Here is a 26,173-nt window from a genome sequence, read left to right as displayed (position 1 = left end):
AGGAAGAGAGTGCAGAATGTAGTGTTACAGTCATAGCGAGGGTGTAGAGAAAGATCAACTTAATGCGAGGTAGGTCCATTCAAAAGTCTGATGGCAGCAGGGAAGAAGCTGGGTTCAGCTCATGATCATTCTGCTCAGCCACACAGTCACACTTAACTATTTAAAACCAGCTGATACCAAAGCTGGCCTCAGTGTTACAAACTATCTGTGTGAAATTTTCCCAGAAGTTTTCCAGAGATTTATTTCCACCGACCCAAAAAACTTTAAAGGTTTTAAAAACAGATACATATCACCAATAGGCAGAATGGTTGAGCAATTTATTTGAATTGATTGTTCCCACGGTGTATTATGGTAAATTTAACATTTTTAAACCGTTGAAAGTAGTTTGATTCGAGCCCACAGTTGCTGATACATTTCAGAAAAGGAGAATCACAGACCCACCAATACGTAAGACATCTCCTCGTTTTACAGTCAGCGGGGTGCTAGCCTGCGATGCCATTAAGATTCGTTTCCTTTCCTTGCCTTGATGGGTTGTTACAGACTGAAGAGTGGCTCCTGGATCTAAATTAAAATTTTAAGACAAGCTGTTGAGAAATTTTTTTTTCATTATATTTTTCATCAAATTTCATCTCCAGCTCTCTCACTCTCTCTCTCTCTCAGAGTCATAGAACATAGAGGTTTTCAGAGAAACAGGCCCTTCAGCCCAACTTGTCCATGCTGCCCCTTTTTTTAAAAACCCCTAAGCTAGTACCAATTGCCCGCATTTGGCCCATATCCCTCCATACCCATCATACCCATGTAACTACCTAAATGCTTATTAAAAGACAAAATTGTACCCGCCTCTGCTTCTACTTCTGGCAGCCTGTTCCAAACACTCACCACTCTGTGTGAAAAAAATGCCCCTCTGGACACTTTTGTATCTCTCCCCTCTCACCTTAAACCAATGCCCTCTAGTTTTAGACTCCTCTACCTTTGGGAAAAGATATTGACTATCTAGCTGATCTGTGCCCCTCATTATTTTATAGACCTCTATAAGATCACCCCTCAGCCTCACATACTCCAGAGAAAGAAGTCCCAGTCTATCCAGCCTTTCCTTATAACTCAAACCATCAAGTCCCGGTCGCATCTTAGTAAATCTTTTCTGCACTCTTTCTAGTTTAATAATATCCTTTCTATAATAGGGTGACCAGAACTGCACACTGTATTCCAAATGTGGTCTTACCAATGTCTTGTACAACTTCAACAAGACGTCCCAGCTCCTGTATTCAATGTTCTGACCAATGAAACCAAGCATGCTAAATGCCTTCTTCACCACTCTGTTCACCTGTGACTCCACTTTCAAGGAGTTATGAATCTGTACCCCTAGATCTCTTTGTTCTGTAACTCTCCCCAATGTCCTACCATTAACTGAGTAAGTCCCGCCCTGGTTCAATCTACCAAAATGCATCACCTCGCATTTGTCTAAACTCCATCTACCATTCGTCAGCCCACTGGCCCAATTGATCAAGATCCCATTGCAATCGGAGGTAACTTTCTTCACTGTGCACTGTGTCATCAGCAAACTTACTAACCATGCCTCCTATATTCTCATCCAAATCATTAATATCTGGTTGCAAATGTTGCCCACTTCAACAGAATGGGCAAGGCAGCACACTCCATGTCATTTTCCCTGAGATAGTTCTCTGGCTGGCTAACAGTAAGTGTACTTCAATAGGGAATAAAATCAAATTGTTTCAGACACTTTTCTCTCTAATGTCGAAGGAATCATCTACTTTTCTTTTCAGGTTGCCTTTGCTCTGTTGCTCGAATGCTTTACCCTTGATTGGCTTTGCCACTCTCCCACATACCCAGTGTTTTGAGGGGAGCTCAGGTGAAGGCATGAAGTTATTTTGTTTATAGTGCTCCTGTCTCTGAACACGCAATAGGGTGGCATAGTAGCGCAGTGGTTAGCATTGCTGCCTCACAGTGCTAGGGAGCTGGGTTCGATTCCCAGCTTGAGTCACTGATGGTGTGGAGTTTGCACATTCTCCCCATGTCTGTGTGGGTTTCTTCCGGATGCTCCGATTTCCTCCCACACTCCAAAGACATGCGGATAAGGTGGGTTGGCCATGCTAAATTGCCCCTTAGTGTCAGGGGGACTAGCTAGGGTAAATGCATGGGGCTATGGGGATAGGGCCTGGGTGGGATTGTGATCGGTGCAGACTCAACGTGCTGAATGACATCCTTCTGCACTGTAGGATTCTATCATTCTAACTGGAAAAGCTCCAGGGGAGCAAAAACAGAAAATGCTGGAAAATCTCAGCAGGTCTGACAGCATCTTAAAGAGAGAATAGAGCCAACATTTCCAGTCAGTCTGCAGAGCTCTGACAAAGGCTCATCCAGACTCAAAACGTTTCCAGCATTTTCTGTTTTTGTTTCAGATTTCAGCATCCGCTGTATTTTGCCTCAAGCTCTGGGGGGGTCTGGAAAAGCCTCCTTTCATCACACTCCAATGAGTTTTCATCCTGTTCCTTTTGCAGATGCTCTGAAAGCCCCAGAAACCCAGAATTACACAAGGGGAATGATCTCAACTTAATGGACCTTATGTAATAATAGTCATGAGGTTATGAATGTTACCCCATTGAATTCAGTGATTTTTCTGAGGCTCCGATGATTTTCTTTACTTTTTGGAAATTCAAGATGTTTCTCCCCTTATTCTTACCAATACAGAGCCTCTCTGAGGAAGTGGACAGGTAACTAACTCATTTCCAAATCCCAAATTAAATCCCCACCAATAGCTCTTTAAAACTTGTTATGGATGTGAGGTTTTATAAGGTGGTTATGTTTTAAACTGTCTGCTTTTAATTCAAGTTGAAATAGAACATTGATCTCCTTTTCATTTTGCCCAGTCATAAGCCAATGTAATCTGGTTGACATGGGGAAAAGGGGTCCAAGGCATGTCCAATTAAAGTACAAGTGCTAATTTTCACACTGGGATACAAAAAAAAGGAACAACTAGCTCTGCTCTTGGTAGACACGGACTCTCGACTTGACTGACTCATTTAAAAAATATATTATTTGCAAGATATGCGCGTCGCTGGCTGGCCAGCATTTACTGTCCATCCCTAGTTGCCCTTCAGAAGGTGGTGGTGAGCTGACTTCTTGAACACCTACTGTCCCTGAGGTTTAGGTACACCCTCAGTAGTGCTGGGGAGGCAGTCCCAGGATTTTGACTTGGAGACAGTGAAGGATCACAATATATTTCCAAGTCAGGATGGTGAGTTGCTTGGAGGGGAACCTCCAGGTGTTCGCAGATATCTGCTGCTCTTGTCCTTCAAGCTGGTAGTGGTTGTGAGTTTGGAAGCTACTACTTAAGGAACTGCAGCCAATATTCATCAGTGGTGGAAGGGCTGAATGTTTATGGAAGGGGTAGCAATCAGGCAGGCTGCTTTGTCCTGGATGGTGTCAATCTTCTTGAGTGTTGTTGGAACTGCACTCATCCAAGCAAGTGGAGAATATTCTATCACAGTCCTGACTTGTCTCTTGTTGATTGTGGACAGGCTTTGGGGAGTCAGGAGGTGAATTACTCACCACAGGATTCTCAGCCTTTGACCTGCCCTGGTAACCACAGTATTTATTTGGCTAGTCAAATTCAGTTTCTGGTCAACGGTAACCCACAGAATATTGATTGAGGAAGATTCAGCAATGGTCAATCCTGGCAGAGTCCCAGAGACAGACCAGACAACAGCTTTTGTGGAGAGTATGGAAAAGGACTGTTCTCTGTTAGCCACCAGGCAGAATGTTGGTGAGGGCTCATTCTCTGGTTGAAGAGATAGGACTGATGGCAATTTAAGGGCCCGGCAAGATTTGTTGTGGTGTGGCTGAGAGAAGGAGCAATTGTAAATGGCCCTCCTGCTGGAAATCAGTTTCTGATGAAGTAGGGAATGAGTTAATGAACTTTGTAATACTTGGAGATTTTTAAAAAAGTATTATAAGACTTGCTTTCATGTATCCCAGACAGATAAAGCAGCTGTCCCTGCTATTGTACACACGTTTTCCCAGCTAATTGTGTTCAGGAATGTGGCTGATCCAGCTAGAATGTATTTTTGTGTCTTTAATATTATGGACTTCGTAGAATCATAGAACCCTATCATGCAGAAAGAGGCCCTTCAACCCATCGAGTCTGCACTGACCACAATCCCACCCAGGCCCTACCCCCATATCCCTCCATACTTTACCCGCTAACCCCTCTAACCTGCACATCTCAGGACACTAAGGGGCAATTTCTTAGCATGGCCAATCAACCTAACCTGCACATCTTTGGACTGTGGGAGGAAACTGGAGTACCCGGAGGAAACCCACGCAGACACAAGGGGAATGTGCAAACTCCACGCAGACAGTGACCCGAGACAGGAATTGACTTCTATCTAACATAGTGGAGCTTACATGCATGCCTTCATATATATTTGTTACGTACTATTTACGTATTATGTACCGATATATTGTACGCTATACAGGTACCTACGAACATTAAATTGTTATACCGGCCCTGTTACGTTGTATGCCAGTTAGCTTGTTTGTGCTGGCCTGTATGATAGCTAATAGCTAATCACACCACACGTGTCGAGATGTGGGACAATTGTGGCCTTGAGATAACCATGAAGAAATTACCGAGACAGCCATGTTCACACGATGGAGGACCAGCCACAGTTTGGGAATCTGCCGAGTATGGCAAAGTGCGGACATGCTTGGGGGAGGTTATAAATATGTGTTCTTAATTTGTGTTCAGAGAGAAGCCTGGGGAACCGCTGTTAGGTGCCAGGTGTGTCTCCCAAAAGCTTTTGAATAAACCTGCTATACTTCGACTCACAACTGGTCTCAGAGGTATTATTTCACCGATAACACAGGATTCTCAGCGGACAGAGGGAGATGGATTTTGATGGATGCTAGGTATTACAGTTCATTGAAATGGAGAGAAGTGAGTTACAAAGAACAACACAGCACAGAAAACAGGCCCTTCGGCCCAACAAGCCCGCGCCACCATTTTAACACTCACTGAGCGCCTCATTCTAATCCTTCTTCTACCTCTGACTTTTGTCAATGCCTCTTGGACTCCACAATAAAGGTGTGCAAATTTAGAGAATTATATGTGCGCCAGATTAAGGGAGGTCTAATTTAGGGACAATTTGTTAACACCAATCAGCCTAAGAGCACGTTTTTGGGGTGTGGGAGGAAACCGGAGCACCCTGAGAAAACCCACGCAAGCACGGGGAGAATGTGCAAACTCCCACAGAGACCGACCCAAGTCAGAGATCCGACCCAGGTCCCTGTATCTGCACAGCAAACAGTGATAGTCACTGAGCTGTCGTGTTGCCCATCAGTTGGTCCAGTTTAAGCGTACACTAACGACGTGAAGCACTGGGCAAGTTAGTTAGAAACTAACAGTAACTTTGGACGGGTTCCTGCAAAGACTACAATTCTGCAGAGAGTGTCTTTATAACATATATCGGTGACGTGGGCTTTTGATTCTGCTCAAAATTTTAAAGGGGGTATCTTTTTGTAGTTTAGTGTGTTAATGAGTAACATTTAGCCAACGTTGATTTTTGTGTGTTGGTCCTGGGAAAGGTTTTAAAACATGCTTGGCAGGTGATCCATCAGTCATTGCCTATTCAAATCTCTTTGTAAAGGTGATCGGTCTCTCCAGGGATCATAACAAACTGAACATTGTAAAGCACATAAGGATAGCATGAGGGTGACTTTCCCTCCACTTTGCCCCGGTGAACAATGAACACAAGCTGACATTTCCACTTTATTGCCTAATTCATATTTACTATTGTGAATGATCTCGTTCTGTACTAAGTTTTAATATAAAGAACCTACCAGCTAATTTAAGAGATGTGGATGCAGTTGCTTGTCCGATAACATTTGTGGCTAAACAGTCGTAGATTCCTTGATTTGCAAGTGTCACATTCGTCAGCACCAAAGAACCATTCTGAAGAACAATAGAATTGCCAGCCAACGAGCCACCTTTCTTTCGCCATGTAACCTTTGGTTCAGGTACACCTGTTGAAGCAAAGAATATATCACCAACTTTCCAGATACGCTAATCGTATGACGTCATTTTTCCAAGGCAAGTACTGATAAAAGTCATCAACCTGAAATACTGGGCAGAGTTTAACGTCCCTGCACATTCTCTCTTCCCAGAGATGAGTTTGGAGGTGGAGGGTATTTACTGGGGCAAGAAGGTGTGGGTGGGGATTAAATCCAGGTGGGGAGGCCCAAGGGCGGCCTTCCTGTCCTGATGCCTTTGAGGCCCTGAAGTGTGAATTGAGGCTTGTGTGTTTTCTTTCTGCTTTTTTCCACCCCATTCTTGATTAGATGTTGCAGGCACTCCGATCAGCAGCAAGGAATGTCCATGCACCAACTCCAATCTAGATCAACTTGAAGTCTGACTTTTAGATATTCATGTATCACAGATGTGGGTCACCTGTGGATCTCGTGACGACAGCAAGTTCACATAGAGCAAGTCTTTGGGGATGACGCCATCATCAATTTGCTCACAAGACCCAACCAACGGAGCTACTGGTGACACAAGAGAGCAAACACTTCTGTACTTCCATATTAGACATAAGAGCAGAATTAGGCCATCACAGTAGCTCCGTTGGTTGGGTCATCTGAGCAAATTGATGATGGCATCACGAGATCCATAGGTCACCCACAATCTGCGATACAGAATATCTAAAAGTCAGGCTTCAAGTTGATCTGGATTGGAGTTGGTGCATGGACATTCCTTGCTGCTGATCGGAGCGCCTGGCAACATCTAATCAAGAATGGGGAAAAAGCAGAAAGAAAACACACCAGCCTCAATTCACACTTCAGGGCCTCGATGGACAGGAAGGCTGCCCTTGGGCCTCTCCACCTGGGTTTAATCCCCACCCACACCCTCTTGCCCAAATAAATACCCCCCACCTCCAAACTCATATCTGGGGAGGGGGGATGTTGCAAGGGCAATAAATTCTGCCCCGTATTTCAGGTCAATGACTTTTCATCAGAACTTGTTTTGGAAACATTTGACCCATCGAGTCTGCTCCGCCACTCAATTGTTGCTGATATTTTTCTCATCCCCATTTGCCTGCCTTTTCTCGATAACCCCTGATCCCCTTATTAACCAAGAATCTATCTCTGTCTTAAAGACACTCAATGACTTGGCCTCCATAGCCTTCCATGGCAAAGAATTCCACAGATTCACCACTCTCTGGCTGAAGAAATTCCTCCTCATCTCTGTTTTAAAGGATCGTCCCTTTAGCCTGAGGTTGTCCCCTCTGGTTCTTGCTTTTCCTACTAGTGGAAACATCCTCTCCACGTCCATTCTATCCAGGCCTAGCAGTATCCTGTAAGTTTCAATAAGATCCCCCCTCATCCTTCTAAACGCCAAGGGGGTACAGGCCCAGAATCCTCAACCGTTCCTCATATGACAAGCTCTTCATTCCAGGGATCATTCTTTCCAAGGCCAGCACATCCTTGCTTAGATATGGCACCCAGAACTGCTCACAATACTCCAAATGGGGTCTGACCATATTCAACACTCTGTCCTGACAAGAGATCCCCAATATTTTTCTTAGATAGTGGATATAGGACAACACTTTTTCCACGGGTTGGTGAGTTGTTAACCAGAAGGAATAAGTTAAAAGATCAACAGTGGAAGAACACATGGAAAAGAGAGTTTATTTTCTTCTAATTGGTGTCCCCTTGGCAGGGGTGGGGGGGATCAGTGTCTGTGATTACTGTTCAAAGCACTGGGACGGCAGAAAGGAATGAGACTGATGTGTCATCCCTTGGAAGGAGATGACCGAAGACTCAGTAGTCCTCTCTCTGTCTGTAAAATTCTCCAGTAACCTGAATGTATAATGCAATACTCTCTAAACAAAAATGCTGCAGACGGCCCCAGCTGTTTTACTCACCTTCAACAGGACAGGAAATGGTGATTGTCGCCCCCAGTCTGGCAAATAAAACACTTCCGACAACTGCTGTTAAATTCCACGAGGTGAGATTTGTGACATTCTCTCTGGAAGATCTGATGACTGGGCTTTCTGGTGACAGATCAAAGAAATATAATTTGCATACAATGCAAAGCTGAAATAATAGGTTAACACCATGAATATTTACTTACACTTATATGTAAGACTGGATTTTCCGCAGCCTTTTGTGACTGGAAGTGCAGTGGCCAAGCCATGGGAAAGGCCCTGTATCAGCCTCCCGGCTTCCAAGGGCAGGATGTCAATTAGGCGCATTAATGAGCTACTTGACATCCATAATCCTGGAGTGCTTTGCAATTTGGTGGTGACAAGAGGATTGAATGGAGGTCGCGCTGGTCTCCCACATTCTTGGAAGGCCGCCCTGTGAAATCTGTTGAGCCTTCCAGAGGCCGGCTGAGAGGTTTCCTCACATCAGGCGCTCTGCGCACCATCGAGGGACCTAGCGTCAGGCAGGGGGCTGGTTGCCAAAAGCCACGCCTTGCCCTTGCCTCTAACACCATCCGTCACATTCCCTTCTTCGGTGACCCAGCCTTCACTCAGCTGTGGCCCGGGGTCCCTCCGTAATACTTGGAGTATTGCGTACAGTTCTGGTCGCCGCATTATAAGAAAGATGTGGAGGCATTGGAAAGGGTGCAGAGGAGGTTCACCAGGGTGTTGCCTGGTTTGATGGAAAGGTCTTATGAGGAAAGGCTGAGGGAATTGAGGTTATTTTCGTTAGAGAGAAGAAGGTTAAGAGGTGACCTAATTGAGGCATACAAGATGATCAGAGGGTTAGATAGGGTGGATAGTGAGAGCCTTTTTCCTCGGATGGTGATGGCTAACATGAGGGGACATAGCTTTAATTTGAGGGGTGGTAGTTATAGGACGGATGTCAGACGTAGGTTCTTCACTCAGAGGGTAGTAAGGGCGTGGAATGCAGCAGTTGTGGACTCGCCAACTTTAAGGGCGTTCAAATGATTGGATAACACTGGAATAGTTTAGGTTAGAGGGTCATTAGATTGGTTCCACTGGTCAGTGCAACATCGAGGGCCGAAGGGCCTGTACTGCGCCGTAATGTTCCATGTTATCCTGAGCATCGGGTGGGTACAGTGCCACTGGCAGCCGCTCCTCCCATTGGCACTGGCAACATGAGGAGCTGCCAACCTCTGATTGGCAGGCGTGACTTCTGTCATTGGTGACCTTAATTGCAGGAGGGTTCGATGGTGGCCAATTAAATGCCTGAGGGGTACTTGATGCCATGGGGCATCCCCCAACTGAGGGGGAGCTGAGGGGGCTTCCCTGCTGATTCTCCTTGCTGGTACAGACTTGATGTAATTTGGTGATTATGTCCGTAAGCTGCTGATGCTGAGTTTTTCCAGCACTTCCTGCTTTTGTTTTACAATTTCTGCATCTGCAGTATTCTGCTTTCATTTTAGCACCTGTGGAGAGAAAGATTATCGACCCCAAGAGAATATTAACTGGGTTTGTCTCGCTGTAGATGGTGCGTGGCTTGCTGAGGGTTTGCAGCATTTTCCTTTAGCCAAGTGATTTAATATTTTCTGATATACTTTACCCGGACACTTTGAAGCTATGTACAAGTCACAATACCATGTGTTTGCTTTGTGCATTATTTTAAAGTTAAATTATTCTGCTCAAATTGCAACATGTTTCCATGCAGGAAGCTAACTTTGCTGCTGTGTAACTGTTCGACCAGATCTCTAGCAGAGATGCAAGTAGATGTTTTGTATCTTATCAACAAAAGGATAAGACACAACTCAAAGCCTCCCTCTTTGATCAGGCCTTTGAGGTGGAGATGCTGGAGTTGGGTTGGGGTGGGCACGGTAAGAAGTTTCACAACACCAGGTTAAAGTCCAACAGGTTTATTTGGAATCACGAGCTTTCGGAGCGCTGCTCCTTCATCAGGTGAGTGGAAATTCAGCCTCTGATCTTTGGGTAAGCATTCTCCAAGGCCTTCAAGACACACCACAACGCAGAATCGCCGAGCAGAAACTGATAGCCAAGTTCTGCATGTACGAGGATGGCCTCAACTGGGATCTTGGGTTCACGTCACACCATATGTCACCCTCTGGGTGGGGTACTGCCTGGGTTTGCAAAATCCTATTAACCGTTCTGACTTGAGACAATTCACATCTCTTTAACCTGTGATTATCCCTCTCTCCACTTGCACTGTCCGTACCTGTAAAGACTTGATTACCTGTAAAGACGCACATTCCAACCATCTTTCACATTCCAATCTGTAATTATCTTGCAGTTGTGTCTTTGTCTATATATGACGTGTTTGGGAACTGACCTCCACTCACCTGAAAGAGCAGCACTCCGAAAGCTTGTGATTCCAAATACACCCGGTGTTCAGACTCTACTTACCAGCCCTTTGGACATTTGCTCTAAAGCAGGACCACCTTATTGACTCAGTGTCAAACTATGTTTTATAATGCTCCTGTAAAGGCTGTAGAGGCGCTATATAAATATAAGTTGCCATTGCTAAATAAGTTGAAAGTAAAACCAAAGAATAATACCAGTTGCCACCATTCTAAATCTTCCAATTTACAACTCGGCATGCACTCATTGTGTTGTTGAAGGGACTGGCAATCCATGAGATTGTGCAGAGTGAATAACGATCAGCATCATTTCCTACACAACATCACATTGCTGGTGCCAGTCTTAACATAACCCAACAGCCATGGGACGGTCAGAATTTGTAGTATGGTGGCACAGTGGTTAGCACTGCTGCCTCACAGCGCCAGGGACCCAGGTTCGATTCCCGGCTTGAGTCACTGTCTGTGTGCACATTCTCCCCGTGTCTGCATGGGTTTCCTCAGGGTGCTCCGGTTTCCTCCCACAGTCTGAAGGACATGCTGGTTAGGTACATCGACCTGAACGGGTGCCAGAGTGCGGTGACTAGGGGAATTTCACAGTAACTTCATTGCAGTGTTAATGTAAGCCTTACTTGCGACTGATAAATAAACTTCTAAAAATGTTGTGACTAATAAATAAACTGTAAATAAACTTACTCTCCATTGAAGAATTAGCTTGTAATTACCACAAAGTTTTACCTCTAAAACTAATGACCTCAATATACCTGGAAGATGTTTATCCCATCTTAAATTGAGGGAACTGGGCCGTCTCTCCAGTCAGGTTGGACAGACCCACAACAGTGGTGTTAACCCTGCTGTGCTATCATTATTCAGAATGGCACTTCACTTCTCCAATAATCCTGGAGAGATGAAGGTTAAAATTAAAATGAATTTATTTGATCTTATAGAGCAAAACGGAAAGGTAACCGATCCCCTCTGGATGTATTCAGTAATGATGTAGAGATGCCGGCGTTGGACTGGGGTAAACACAGTAAGAAGTCTCACAACACCAGGTTAGAGTCCAACCGGTTTATTTGATAGTAATCTCACAAGCTTTCGGAAATGGTGTTCCTTTGTTAGGTGTGTGGAACATGTGTGGAGAACCTTCCACACACCTGACGAAGGCACACCATTTCCGTAAACTTGCAAGATTACTGTCAAATAAACTGGTTGGACTCTACCCTGGTGTTGTGAGACTTCTTATTGTATTCACTAATCCCTGAGCTAGCCAAGGAGCTCCTTCTAAAACTCCCAGCAGATGTAGGGAGGCCAACCCCCATCATAAGTTTGGGGTGTATGTAGTTAAATCTCAGCGGACCTGGGGACAGCTCCAAATTCTCATTCCCCGGGTTGTAATATCTCTAACTCTCTTCCCCCCATCCCACTTCTTGTTCTGCCATCAGAAAAGACCAGACAATGGTTAAAATCCTGTTTCTCTCTCTCTGCGCTGTGTCAGAAAGAACACTCATAGGTTGATGACTACCTTTGTTTATGCTCTGCTGGCTTTCCGTAAGAGTTCAGACATATCAGACAACAGGATTTCTATCACAGACTTTATCCCAAACGGATTGTGAGAAAAATTCTTGATGCTAATGAATTTTGTTGAGTTACCCCGTAGACAATAAATTAGATTGCGTCAGTTGGCAAGATTCCTGGTCGTATTATCAATCATCATAAGTGTCATAAGATTACAATTTATTGCTGTTAATAATCTGCAATGGGAGAACAGTTTTCTGCAATGACTGTTACAGCAAGCCATGTTAAAGTTTTAAGCCAATATTACTGCACACTTGTTTATATGAGGTATTGCAAATACAACTATATTCATTCTTTCCACCAACAAGGCCATTCATTTCATCCTCTACAACACTCCCCACCCTTGTTGAAACACGCGCCAGGGACCCAATTCGATTCCAGATTTGGGTCACTGTCTGCGTGGAGTTTGCACATTCTCTCTGTGTCTGTGTGGGTTTCCTCCGGGTGCTCTGGTTTCCTCAACAGTCTGAAAGACGTGCTGGTTAGGTGCATTGGCTATGCTAAATTCCCTCTCAACGTACCAGACAGGCGCCAGAGTGTGGCGACTAGGAAATTTCCCCAGTAACTTTATTGCAGTGTTAGCCAAAGCCTACTTCTGACACTAATAAATAAACTTTAAACTTATCCATGCATTTGCCATTTCATTATTCAACTGTTGACACTTGCTGTGTGCCCACCCCTTATGAATTGTATCCTGTCCAATTCTGTCCTGCATACCACCGTGCCAATCCCCCGTAGTAAATGCTTGTATGCAATAATCTTTACTGTAGCTTGATTTCATCAGAGTGATGTAGCTGTCTTTCAGGACATTTAGTGGTGGGATGAATAGAAACTTTCAAGATTGAATTATTCTGAAAGAAATGAATATTGTCCTTTGTTTTGCAAGATGCATTTAAGGGATCGCAGCATGGCATCATTGGAAGGGAAGTGTGTCATCTGATCTGATCTTTGTTTCCCTTTTGCCTGGGAGCAGGACCCTGCTACTGATGTCTTCAAGCTTTCTACATTTGTTCAAATCTTTCCATGTTCCTCGTCTTAATAAATTAAACCACAACATGTTTACCCAATCCCTCATGAATGATTGGTGCATTTGTATCATTACAAAAGCTTAGCTTGGTGTTCAGCAGTGGTCAAAGAGTGTGGCAGCAAGATTATGACATTTTTAACAACCTTCGATCCTATTACACTACACGAGGATTATTTCGGTCAGACTGCAATGGAGTTGAAGAATCAGATAGGGTTAAGAGAGCAGCATGGTGATTGGGCAGACATGTTTTGAGGACATCAGTGTCCGAGCTGTGCTGTGTTCTACCCACGGGCAAAAGTGAAACTAAAACTGGATCACATGACACACTGCCCCTCTAGTCATGACATGTTGCTATTCCTTAAAGACATATTACGCCTTTCAGTTGTTCTGTGGGTATATTGGAAGTTAGTGAAAGTCAGTCTATTCTTGCCAACCTTCTCTAGTTCCCTACCTGTCCACGCACCAATTTCAAAATCGTTATCCTCTTCTATCACCCTAGATCTGTAATCACATTCAGTGCTACGTTCCACTTTTCTGATCCAGGTCTCCTTTGTAGCCTTTCTCACTTTGGGCAGAATTTCATGCTCTCTAAGGACTGGGTTGGCAGGTGAGGAATAGGGAGCATAAAATGGGGCACCATGCAGCGACATTGTGCCCGCCACCTACCCGCCCACCCCCATGACTTCAAAGCCTCCCTCGTGCCACTGCAGAGAGTTTACTTGCAACAGGGGAGGTTGGTATCCAGGTTGAGGGGTGGGTAGCAGGAGGTAGGCAGAGCTATCTTCTCTTTGGACACACAGTGTCCATTGGAACCCTTTCCCCATCCATATATTTCACCCACTCCACATTTCTCCTGTCCCTCGCTCTATCGCTCAAAGCACCACCCCCACCCCTCCCCTCACCACATCCCACATCAATCCTCATTTGGGCTGGTCAGCCGAGCCCTCATGAGACTCCGGTTCAGGCTCCATGCTGCTCACCTTTTGGGACTGCCTGAAGACCCAGTGGTGGCCATTGCATTCAGTGGCACTGCTGGGACAGGAAAACCGCTGGGCATTTGGTTGACCAGCAGCTCTTTGATGGTAGGGATGGGGGTGCGAAAGTCCTACCTCAACCCTCAGGCTCAGCAGCCATTGAATAGTTGTGGGGATGAACTGGCTAAGAGCAAACAGGCTTTCAATCAGAGCATGGGCCTCCTGTCCCCAACATAAAGTTCAGCCCTTCATTCTAATTTTGTTTGCAATGCATTCTGGAACAATATCATTAAGCTACCTTCCTCCCATCAAAACATCCTCTTATTTTATATCTTGGATCTTGGTTTTGATCCCTATCCCAATCTCCCATTCTTGTCCTCTATGGAAAGAGTTTCGGAAAATGCTCTATCCAAGCACAAGTTGTTGTAAAATTCCTAAAGTTAACATACATTCTAACCTATTCAGCGATCATAACTCATCGTTTAAGTAGGGCAATATTTTTGTTAATACCCCTCATTGGAAAGAGATAAAAGGCAAGTTTACAATTTCAAAGTCACACATTTCCTCACTGTGGAATGAACAAATAATTTGAACAAGAGGTCATAGAAATATCATGTGCAAATTCTGTGTGGATGTAATAAACGGAATCTAAAATTTCTTCTATTTGGAAAAACATGTAGAATTTTCTGTTCAATAATTGTAAAAATGGTTTTCAATTTACACTTTCAATTTACACAATTATGAATTTCAACTTACCTGAATACAACAGTAATGAGGTTTCAGTATCTGCTCCAAGTTTACTGCTCACTGTGCATCCGTAAAGACCAGTATCCTGGCTTGTGACATTCTGAATCTGAAGTCTTGAAGATCCAAGCAATAATATCCTGCAACAAGCACAAATGGAAGTCCAGATGAGGGAGATCATTTAAGCTGGTGGCACATCCTTCCAAAGGAATCTCTCTAACCCACATACTTTGAGTTGATAAACAAATGTCCTGTTATATAATTAATTGCCTCATCCCCTCATTTCACAAAATTCAACACATCTCGCACACCTTTCTGCGGAAATCTACACCTCCTATCTGACATCACTCAGCCGAGCTAACGCATCCAGCTACAGAAATGTCCAACTTGTCCCTCCTCAAATCATTTGGCCAAATTAGCATACCCTTGCAAAGGAACGTCCACTCCCCATTTCCCACACCATTCCCCCTATCAAAAACATTCTTATACATAAACTTTCAACTCTCCCTCTCTCAGTATCCACCTGCCTCTCAAACTTATTGGGGGCAATTTTGGCAAAAATATTCTAAATTCAGAAAGGGCAGGCAAACGGGAGAGTTTCAGATCCGTTTTTTCGGCGAGGACACCAGTCAAATTTTATGCAAAAGCATTCCACTGTAGGTGGGTGCGAGCTCACCCAAAAGCTGGCTGATAGCAGCAGAGAGTGCAATTGCGCGTGTGCAGGTCTCTGCTCTGAGAAAAGAAACCTGTCACTGTCTCTGTTGCTGTAGCAGGCCAGTCTCTATGGCCAAAACCCAGCTCCCCTTCATCCCCCCCCCTCCCCCGCTGTGGGGCTCCGCAGACATTTGCACCCTCACCTCTGCAGCCGTGATGATCCCCCCCACCCCCACCCCACCCTTGGCTCACTAATTCCATTTAAATGATCTTTAAGATACATTTAATTAATTTATTTAGTCTCACAGTGGAAATGTGCATGAGGCTGGTTGCACTGGATATCCGGTGCTGATAAGAGGCAAGAAATCGGGTGCAACTTTGATCTCTCGCGATCTAACTGGCTCACCTCACCCATCGGTTGGCAGGGCGCAGTGGTAAGATTGTCCCCATGTGTTTTTGTCCTCTGCACCACATTGAAACTGGGGCTTTACAGGCTTTTCAATCACAGTGCAAATTAAATATTCTTGAATACTTCTCTTTGATTAACCCACTGATACATGCTGAGGGATTTTATTTGTATGTTTTCGATGTTTAAATGCAAAGAGAAATTAGAACCAGTTATAATGTGCATTAGTAAAAGTCCATGGGTGGGATTCTCTAGCTGCACTTGCCTGAAATCTGGAATTTCTCCCCCCCCACCCTTGACTTTGATGGACCTTAACACGGTCCGCACCCCCCGCCTGCTAGAATTCCAGTGGCAGGTGGGATGGGAGAATTCTGGCCCATGACTTATAAAGGTATAACATAAACAAAAATAAAACAATGCATTACCCAGGCACACACGGATCCCATTGTTGCACATCTGACTATTTTAGTCCTTAAAAATATTCTAAGGACACAAACTCTGATGAAGAGTCACCCAGACTTGAAATGTTGCCTCGACCCTCTCTCCACAGATGCTGTCAGACATGCTGAGATTTTCCAGCATTTTTCTGTCAGCCATACAAATACACTGGCTACAAGAACAGGTCAGAGACAAGGGATTCGGAGGTGAGTAACTCACCTCCTGAGTCCTCAAAGCCCGTCCATCTACAAAGGCACAAATCAAGACCACTCTCCACTTTCATACAGCTTCAACAACAATCGAGAAGCTTGACACTATCCAGGAACTAAGTATTTCATTTGTTCGACACACCATCCACCAATTTAAACATTTACGCCCTCAGCACTGATGCACAGTGGCAGGAGTGTGTATTATATATAAGATACATTACAGCAAATCAATAAGGCTCCTGTGACAGTTCCTTTAAAACCTGTGACCTTTACCTTTAGAAGGACAAGGGCAACGGATACATGGGAGCACCACTACTTGGAATGTTCCCCTCCAAGCCATTCACCACCCTCATTTGGAAATACATCACCGTTCCTTCACTGATCCTGGAACTCCCTCCCTAACATCACTGTGAGTGTACCTACACCTCATGGACTGCAGTGGTTCAAGAAGGCAGCCCCACAGCACCTTCTCAAGGGCAACTAGGGATGTGAACCTTTCCAAAGATACCCATATCCCATGAGAACACAAAAACATCTGTTGCGAAGATGGTCCCATAAAAGAATTGCACACTATTTCAAATGGATATAAGTGGCTTAGGTCTTGAGAGAATCTACTGGGCCAGTTGGGAGACGATGAGATGAAGGATTATTACACAGTTATAAACAGGAATTTTCTGTTTCCTGAAGATTTACAAGCTTATCTGAGAAACTGGGTCTTTAGATTAAAGCAGATGAATCAAATTCCATTTGAAACAATACCAAAATGTAATTTAGTTTTGTTCAGCACAATGTGCTGTACTGCCCTTTGCAACGAGTGGAAAAAATGATTTGCAGAACTAACACATATGGTGCATCATTTTACAGGGGAACGTTGCCCAGTTAGAGAAACAGTAAACCAGGCTAGCTGTTCCCAAGGATCGGCCTTGGTAAGTTTTAGCCAGTTGTCGATCAAATCACCTTCAGGCATCTCACACAGGACAGTGAATACTAAAAGGCTAAACATTCAAAAGCTGCGGATGAATGGAATAAAATCAGCCATGGGCTGACTGGATTTGATTTATTATTGTCACATGTATTAGTTTACAGTGGAGAGTATGGCTTCTTGCGTGCTGTACATACAAAGCATACCGTTCATAGAGAAGGAAATGAGAGAGTGCAGAACGTAGTGTTGCAGTCATAGCTAGAGTGTAGAGAAAGATCAACTTAATGCAAAATAGTCTATTCAAAAGTCAGATAGCAGCAGGGAAGAAGCTGTTTTGAGTCGGTTGGTACTTTGGTACATTCTATTTTTCCAAAGTGCTTCAATGAGAAACATCAAACCTTGTTTGAATTTGTTCATGAGAAGTGGATGTCACTGGCAAGGCCAGCACTTGTTGCCCACCTCTAATTACCCTGACAGCAGCTAAGAGTCAACCACATTGTTATGGGTCTCGAGTCACATGGGGCGGCACGGTAACACAATGGTTAGCTCTGCTGCCTCACAGTGCCAGGGACCCGGGTTCGATTCCCGGCTTGGGTTACTGTCTGTGTGGAGTCTGCATGTTCTCCCCGTGTCTGCATGGGTTTCCTCCTGGTGCTCCGGTTTCCTCCCACATCCTGAAAGATGTGCTGGTTAGATGCATTGACCCGCATGGCGGCAGACTGTGGCGACTAGGGGATTTTTCAAAGTAACTTCATTGCAGCGTTAATGTAAGCCTTACTTGTGACTATTAAATAAACTTTACTTCAGAGGCCAGATCAGGTAAGGATGGCAAAGTTCCAATTTCAAACCTTTCAATTCCAGGTTTTTTAATATCAGTTGAATTTGAATTCCACCAACCGTCATGTTCCCAGAGCATTAGTCTGGATGTCACCGTGACATTACGCTGCCCAACTTGGAGCTGTGGAGCAAGTGATATCACCCATAATGCTCTCTATATTTCATCCAATCTACTAGATGCCTGGTTTTTAACTATTACTTCCAAGTATTCATGTGAAGATACTATGTGGGTCAATGGGATAAGTACACTAAGTTGTAAGTTTATTTATTAGTGTCACAAGCAGGCTTACATCAACACTGCAATGAAGTTACTGTGAAAATCCCATAGTCGCCACACTCCAGCGCCTATTCGGGTACAATGGGGGAGAATTTAGTATAACCAATGCACCTAACCAGCATGTCTTTCAGATGTTAGGAGGAAACCAGAGCACCTGGAGGAAACCCACATAGACATGGCGAAAATGAGCAAACATTGGTGAAAATGTGCTGACCACTGTGCCACCATGCCATCCACATTAATCCCTCAGTCCCCATAATGTGCCCAATTTAACAGAAATTGGCAAAAGTCTCCCAACACCGTAACACCAATTCTCATCTGTCTGAGCGTGGTTGTATACAGGATCAGTAAATTCACCCTGTTAGGTACCAGTAGAATATCTCTAAGCAGTAAAAACATATGACTTGCAATATGAGCAATGTTGAGATTGCTGAGGGTTATCTGTGGTACATTATGAAGTATATCATTAACCATTCAGTCCTTCAGGAATGCCATAAGACGTAGGAGCAGAAGTAGGCCTTTCGGCCCATTGAATTTGCTCTGCTATTTAATGAGGTTGAATGCGCTGTACTCTTTTCATGTTTCCATTTAATAAATATATGTGTTCCAACAAAGTAAAAGCTTTAATTATATAATACTTTTAAAACAGCACCATTTGCCATCTATCGTGTTTTTGTAGTTGATCAGTTAATATCAATAGTTTGTTTTTATTAACAAGTTTAAATGAGTCCCATATTGTATCTTTCCATCAAATCTAGAGAGATGTCTTTCCAATAAGATTCGGTAGCTAATTGATGCAATAGGAAGCCCAAATTCACACTGGGAATAAATTAATTTGTATTGACTGGGATATAGTTCCTTTTGTGACTTCAGTATGTCCTGTGGTGCTTTACATCTAACTGAGGTATGTCTGAAGTGTTGGCACCAGGCTATAATCTTCACTCCCCCCTAACAGCCAGACTCCTGGGGGGATACGTTTGTCAGTTTTGAAGGGGAGGAAGGAGGGAGGTGGGGGTGGAAATTGAGAGGGAAAATCCCTCTCCTCAAACCCCTGATGAGGGTTAACAATGCAGCACCGATGATGACTACATTTCCACAGTCTGGATTGGTTTGGTATTCTATTCAAAATGATTATTTGGCTATAAATACTGAGTTTAAATATTAAGTACTTTACATCTAGTGAGCAAAACACTCCTCTATAGACACGTGTACACAATCAGATACAGAAAGCAAGATTACATACACGGCAACAAGAGACTGTATTTCTAGTATAATTTATGGCATGCAAATTACTTTGGAACGCTGCGTGGATGTGATAAGAGAATAAGCAAGTGCACGTTATTCTTTCTGACATGTGGTAGGTGTAAATGATATAGATGTTACATGCAGCGCACAGTGAAAGAAGTAGATTCAAGGACCGCTGGAAGGGAGGGTTATAATTACCAGTACGGATTGTCAGACACAGAATCACTGAGGTTAGGTTGTCATGCTAGGAATAAAAATCTCCACATCAACTAGCAACTGCTGAGGAAAATCAGATGGTAATGAAATGACTGGGAACAACCACCTGGGACATCGACACCTGTGAAGTTATAGAAGCTAAAATAGGGAGGCAATGGAGAATGCAGGGCGATTCATAAATTTATGCTATATCATCTCATTTTTCCATTACTTGTTACTTCTCATTAATGGAGTCAGACAGATACACCACCACATGACACTGGGCAAGAGTTCGAGAGGAGGCTGGAGCCAGATTTGGACCACCCACAATTTTTGATTGATGCCCTGTTTAGGTATACATTTTAACCTTCTCAGCAAGTACTCAGGCGCTAAATGTATCCATCAATCTGTCATAACTGGTCATCAGATACCTGAAATGAGGGGCTAAATGTTACCACAGAAATGGCAGAGTGTTGTTTCTGGTGGGAAAACCAGCATGTTGGGCTGGTTTCTCTCTCCAGCTTTTATGACACCTGCCAAAAGAAATCATGGGGGCGTTTCACGCCTTTACGCAGGGAGACAGTGACTAAACAAGCCAGCAAAACACAGAGACCAGGGCGCCATCTTTAAAGGGGATCTCGCTCTAATATTGAGGTTATGCTTCCTTGGGCTGGACTCTTCCCACCAGAAGAAATAGGTTGATATCTAACTTAACAAATCATTTAATTATCTTAATTTGGTCATTGCTTAATCTTCTATTTCTCTTCTTTCAGGTGATTTATTTGAGGCCCTGTCTCTCGGATGTGAACAATCCCATTGTGTGAAATAAAGAGGAACAGGGAGTTTTCCCCAAAGTGCTGACCAATATTTATTCACTCAATCCACATGGTAAAAATCCAGATTACATTATTATTGGAACATTACTGTCCATGGGAGCCTGCTGTGTACAAACTGACTGCCACATTTCCTACATTAGGCTATGGTCCAAGTGCTGGTAAATGGGATTAGTACAGATTGGTATTTATTTATAGTTTATTTATTAGTGTCACAGTAGGCTTACATTAACACTGCAATGAAGTCACTGTGAAAATCCCCCAGTCACCACATTCCGGCGCTGTTCAGGTAACCCTGAGGGAGAATTGAGTATGGCCAATGCACCTAACCAGCACGTCTTTCAGACTGTGGGAGGAAACGAGAGCACTCGGAGGAAACCCACGCAGGCATGGGGAGAATGTGTAGAGTCCGGGAATCAAATCTGGGTTCCTGGCGCTGTGAGGCAGCAGTGCTAACCACAGTGCCACCATGCCGTAAGGTTACTGTCGGCACAGACATGGTTGACCCAAGGGTCTGTCTCTGTGCTACAAGGCTCTGTGACAATAATGACCACATTTGGAAAAAGAATACTTCCCTGGCTGAAAGGCGTTTTGCGATATCCATTTATCATGAAAAGCACAATACAAATGTAAGTTTTTTTCCTTGTTTATTTCCTTCTTTCTTTCTCACTTTCCTGCTCCCTGTACTTGAGGGAATATACCCATGAAATCATGCATCTAAGAAGAACATCCAGCACAGATTGCGATTCAGCCGAATACCATGATGTCATATTAATAAAATCCTATTTATTAACATCGATGGATGCGATATACGAGCCTTGTGGAAGTCTGGTTTATGTAACCCCGAACAAAAAAACCACTATAAATGACTGAACTTATGACTGGGGGCTGCAACTTGGGAATAAGAAAATTACAAACAGGACTTACTGAACAGACGTACTGTTACCGAGAAACAGAAACCAAAATAAGTGTAATAAGATTAGTCAAGGAGATACTTAAAACTGAAATAAGATCCACAGTGCATTTAAGAAGTTGCTAGATTGCAAGTCAGTGGCTCGCTTTTCAACTATTGTGATGGCAAAAGTAACAATAGTTTTCTTCAATGATGATTTATGGACTGTCATTTCTTTGAGCCTGCAAGCACTTATTTCAACAATTCCCCCAGGGGGGCATCAGATTGAACTTCAAATCAGAATTGAAGACGGTGCCTTATTTGGACTCCGTATCCCAGGATATTGCTGCAAAGAAAACATACGCTAATCATAAAACACGGGCACGATACACTTTAACGTGTAGCTTACTCTTCCAACTCAAACATGCAAAATGAGGATAAAAAAAATGACCGTCAATGCATGCCAAACACTTGAGTTTCAAGTATTCAATAGTCAATACAGTTACAATTATCACACTAAATATAATTCTGACCATCAAGTATTATAAAACATAGAACGCTACAGCACAAACAGGCCCTTCGGCCCACAAGTTGCGCCGATCACATCCCTACCTACCAGGCCTATCTATAACCCTCAATCCCATTAAATCCCATGTACTCATCCAGAAGTCTTTTAAAAGACCCCAGCGAGTTCGCCTCTACCACCACCGGCGGCAGCCGATTCCACTCACTCACCACCCTCTGAGTGAAAAACTTACCCCTGACATCTCCTCTGTACCTGCTCCCCAGCACCTTAAACCTGTGTCCTCTCGTAGCGACCATTTCAGCCCTGGGAAATAGCCTCTGAGAATCCACCCTATCTATACCTCTCAACATCTTATAAACCTCTATCAGGTCACCTCTCATCCTTCATCTCTCCAGGGAGAAAAGACTGAGCTCCCGCAACCTATCATATTATTGGTAATACCTATTATTGGTAACTAATGATACGAATATGAGGAGTGCTTGTATTATCGTGACAGATAATCATTTGATTTGATTCATTATTATCACATGTATAGGGATACAGTGAAAAATATTGTTTCTTACCTGCTATACAATGGTAAGGCCACACTTGGAATGCTGAGCGCAGTTCAGCTCATCCTCATTATTAAACAAGAAAGTGTGCAGAAAAGATTTACTAAGATGCTACCGGGATTTGATGGTTTGAGCTATAAGGAGAGGCTGGATAGATTGGGATTTTGTTCCCTGGAGCGTAGGAGGTTTCAGAGTGATCTTAAAGAGGTCTATAAAATAACAAAGGACGTAGATCAGCTAGTCAACATCTTTTCCCAAAGGTGGGGAGTCTAAAATTAGAGGGCAGAGGTTTAAGGTGAGAGGGGAGAGATACAAAAGAGTCCAGAGGGGCAATTTTTTCATACAGAGGGTGGTGAGAGTCTGGAACAAGCTGCCAGAGGTGGTAGTAGAGATACAATTTTGTCTTTTAAAAAGCATTTCGACAGTTACATGGGTAAGATGGATATAGAGAGATATGGGCCAAACGTGGGCAATTGGGACTAGCTTAGTGATTAAATAAAAAGGGCAGCATGGACAAGTTGGGCAAAGGGCCTGTTTCCATGTTGTAAATCTCTTTGATTCTATACACACAAAACATAGAGTGCATAGGGGAGAAAGAAAGGAAAGGGTGCAGAATATAAAGTGAAAGTTTAATTATCAGTCACAAGTAAGGCTGACATTAACACTGCAATGAAGTTGCTGTGAAATTCTCCTATATAGCGTTAATATTGGCTCTACCTCTGCTGAGCTCTTGAGGAGTTTGATGTTCATGATCTGCTTTGTATTGTTCAGCTGAACGCAGCAAATTCACCATGAGAAAATCAGAGACTGGTAATGGTGCTGCACAGCATTGTACCAAGAATAAGAACATAAGAACATAAGAAATAGGAGCAGGAGTCGGCCATCCAGCCCTTTGAGCCTGCCCCGCCATTCAATAAGATCATGGCTGATCTGTCGTGGCTCAGTTCCACATTCCCGCCCTCTCCCCATAACCCTTAATCCCCTCGCTTATCAAAAACCCGCGTCTTAAAAATATTTAGCAAGGCAGCCTCCACCACTTCAACGGGCAGAGAATTCCAGAGATTCACCACCCTTTGAGTGAAGAAGTTCCTCCTCAACTCTGTTCTAAACCGCCCCCCCTTTATCTTGAGGCTGTGCCCCCTAGTCCTACTGTCCTTTCTGAGCGGGAAGAGTCTCTCGACCTCTATCCTATCCATCCCATTCATCATCTTATACGTCTCAATGAGATCTCCCCTCATTCTTCTAAACTCTAACGAGTACAAGCCTAATTTATTCAGCCTCTCCTCATAGCTCAACCCCCTCAACTCCGGCATCAGCCTAGTAAACCTCCTCTGCACTCCCTCCAAGGCCAAAATATCCTTGCGTAAGTACGGCGCCCAAAACTGCACACAGTACTCCAGCTGCAGCCTCACCAATGCCCTATACAGCTGCAGCAAGACCTCCCTACTTTTATATTCAATCCCCCTCGCGATGAAGGCCTGCATCCCATTCACCTTCCTGACCACCTGCTGCACCTGCAAGCTGGGTTTTTGCGACTCATGCACAAGGACCCCGAGGTCCCTCTGCACCGTCGCCTGCTGCAGTTTTTCTCCACGTAAGTAATAATCCTTCCTACCATTATTCCTACCAAAGTGGACCACCTCGCACTTGCCAACATTAAATTCCATTTGCCATTTCCTGGCCCATTCGCCCAGCCTATCTAAATCCTTCTGTAGACTCTCACCACCCTCCGCACAATTTGCCTTTCCACCAATTTTGGTGTCATCAGCGAATTTCGACACCCTGCACTCGGTTCCCTCCTCCAGATCATCTATATAAATGGTAAATAGCTGAGGCCCCAGCACCGACCCCTGGGGCACTCCACTAGTCACCATCCGCCAATCCGAATAGCACCCATTGACCCTCACTCTCTGCCTCCTATTTGACAACCAGTCCTCTATCCACGCTAACACCCTACCCCCAACTCCATGCCCCCTGACCTTCTGCAATAACCTCTTGTGAGGTACCTTGTCAAATGCCTTCTGAAAATCAAGAAAGACCACATCCACCGGCTCTCCTCTATCCACGCCCTAGACACATCCTCATAGAACTCCAGTAAATTTGTCAGACACGACTTCCCTTTAACGAAACCGTGCTGCGTCTGCTCTATCAAGCAGTTCCCCTCAAGATGCCTCGCTATTTCCTCCTTGATGATGGATTCTAACATTTTACCTACAACAGACGTTAAACTAACAGGCCTATAATTCCCCGCCTTATGCCTGGCACCCTTCTTAAACAACGGCATAACATTAGCCGTTTTCCAATCTTCCGGCACTTCCCCGGAATCCAGCGACGTCTGGAAAATAACCACCAAGGCATCCACTATCACCTCCGCCATTTCTTTCAGGACCCTCGGATGCATTCCATCCGGTCCTGGGGACTTGTCCACAATCAGCCCCTCCAGTCTGTCGAGCACCACCTCTCTAGTAACAGTAATGTCATCGAGACCCTCCAGTCCTACCACCTTTCCATCTCTAACATCCGGCAAATTATTCACGTCCTCCTCCGTGAAGACCGAAACAAAAAAGTTATTCAAGACCTCAGCCATATCCCCATCCCCTACCACTAAGTCCCCCTTCTCATCCTCTAAGGGACCAACGTTCACCCTAGCCAGCCTCTTCCTTTTTATATATTTATAAAAACTCTTGCTATCCTTTTTTATATTAAGCGCTAGGCCAGCTTCATAGTTTCTCCTACCCTTCTTTATCAACTTCTTTGTCAATCTTTGTTGACATTTAAACCTCTCCCAATCCTCTTCTCGCCCACTACCCTTAGCTACTCTAAACGCCCCCACTTTTAATTTAACACTTTCCTTCACCTCCTTCGTTATCCACGGCTTATTACCTCTCCTCCTACGGTCCTTTTTGACCATCGGAATAAATTTCTGCTGAGCACCAAGAAAGATCTCCTTAAAGATCCTCCACTGCTCCTCAGCAGACCTACCTTCCAGCGCGCTCCCCCATTCCACATTCGCCAATTCTTCTCTCATCCTACCGTACTCCCCTCTGTTCAAACAAAGGACGCGTGTCCGGGAACCCACTTTCTCCTCCTCCATCTGCACCAGAAACTCCACCATACAATGATCACTCTCCCCAAGAGGGTCCTTCACCACAAGTTCCCTAATTCTACCCGCCTCATTACATAGCACCAGATCCAAGATAGCTCGCTCCCTCGTCGGCTCCAACACACACTGTTCCAGGAAACTATCCCGGCAGCATTCCAAGAACTCCTCCTCGAGCCCACCGCGTCCAACATGGGTCGACCAATCAATATGCAGATTGAAATCCCCCATAACTACGGCCGTCCCATTCCTGCACGCTGCACTTATTTGCGCGTTAACAGCCCGCCCCACCTCCAGATCATTATTCGGGGGCCTATAGATGACACCCACCAGCGTCTTCCTCCCTTTGCTGTTCCTAATCTCTGCCCACAACGATTCCACGTTCTGCTCCTTGGCTCCAATATCATCCCTTGCTACCACCCTGATGCTATCCTTAAT

General features: G+C 44.3%; 1 protein-coding gene across 1 annotated transcript in view; it reads right to left on the bottom strand.

Moving 5' to 3' along the window:
* Positions 1–26,173, bottom strand: part of adamtsl3 (ADAMTS-like 3) — a 548,277-nt gene that overhangs the window by 27,390 nt on the left and 494,714 nt on the right. The window contains exons 22-25 of the mRNA XM_080214139.1: positions 14,663–14,790; positions 7,941–8,069; positions 5,860–6,042; positions 442–561 (exon numbers count right to left, since the gene is read on the bottom strand). Coding sequence (XP_080070265.1) covers positions 442–561; positions 5,860–6,042; positions 7,941–8,069; positions 14,663–14,790 — 560 coding nt within the window. The remainder of the gene's footprint in view (positions 1–441; positions 562–5,859; positions 6,043–7,940; positions 8,070–14,662; positions 14,791–26,173) is intronic.

This window comes from Carcharhinus amblyrhynchos, chromosome 28, assembly GCF_965287045.1.
Source record: "Carcharhinus amblyrhynchos chromosome 28, sCarAmb.v2.hapA, whole genome shotgun sequence".
Lineage (NCBI taxonomy): Eukaryota > Metazoa > Chordata > Chondrichthyes > Carcharhiniformes > Carcharhinidae > Carcharhinus > Carcharhinus amblyrhynchos.
This window is presented reverse-complemented; position numbering and strand designations above follow the sequence as displayed.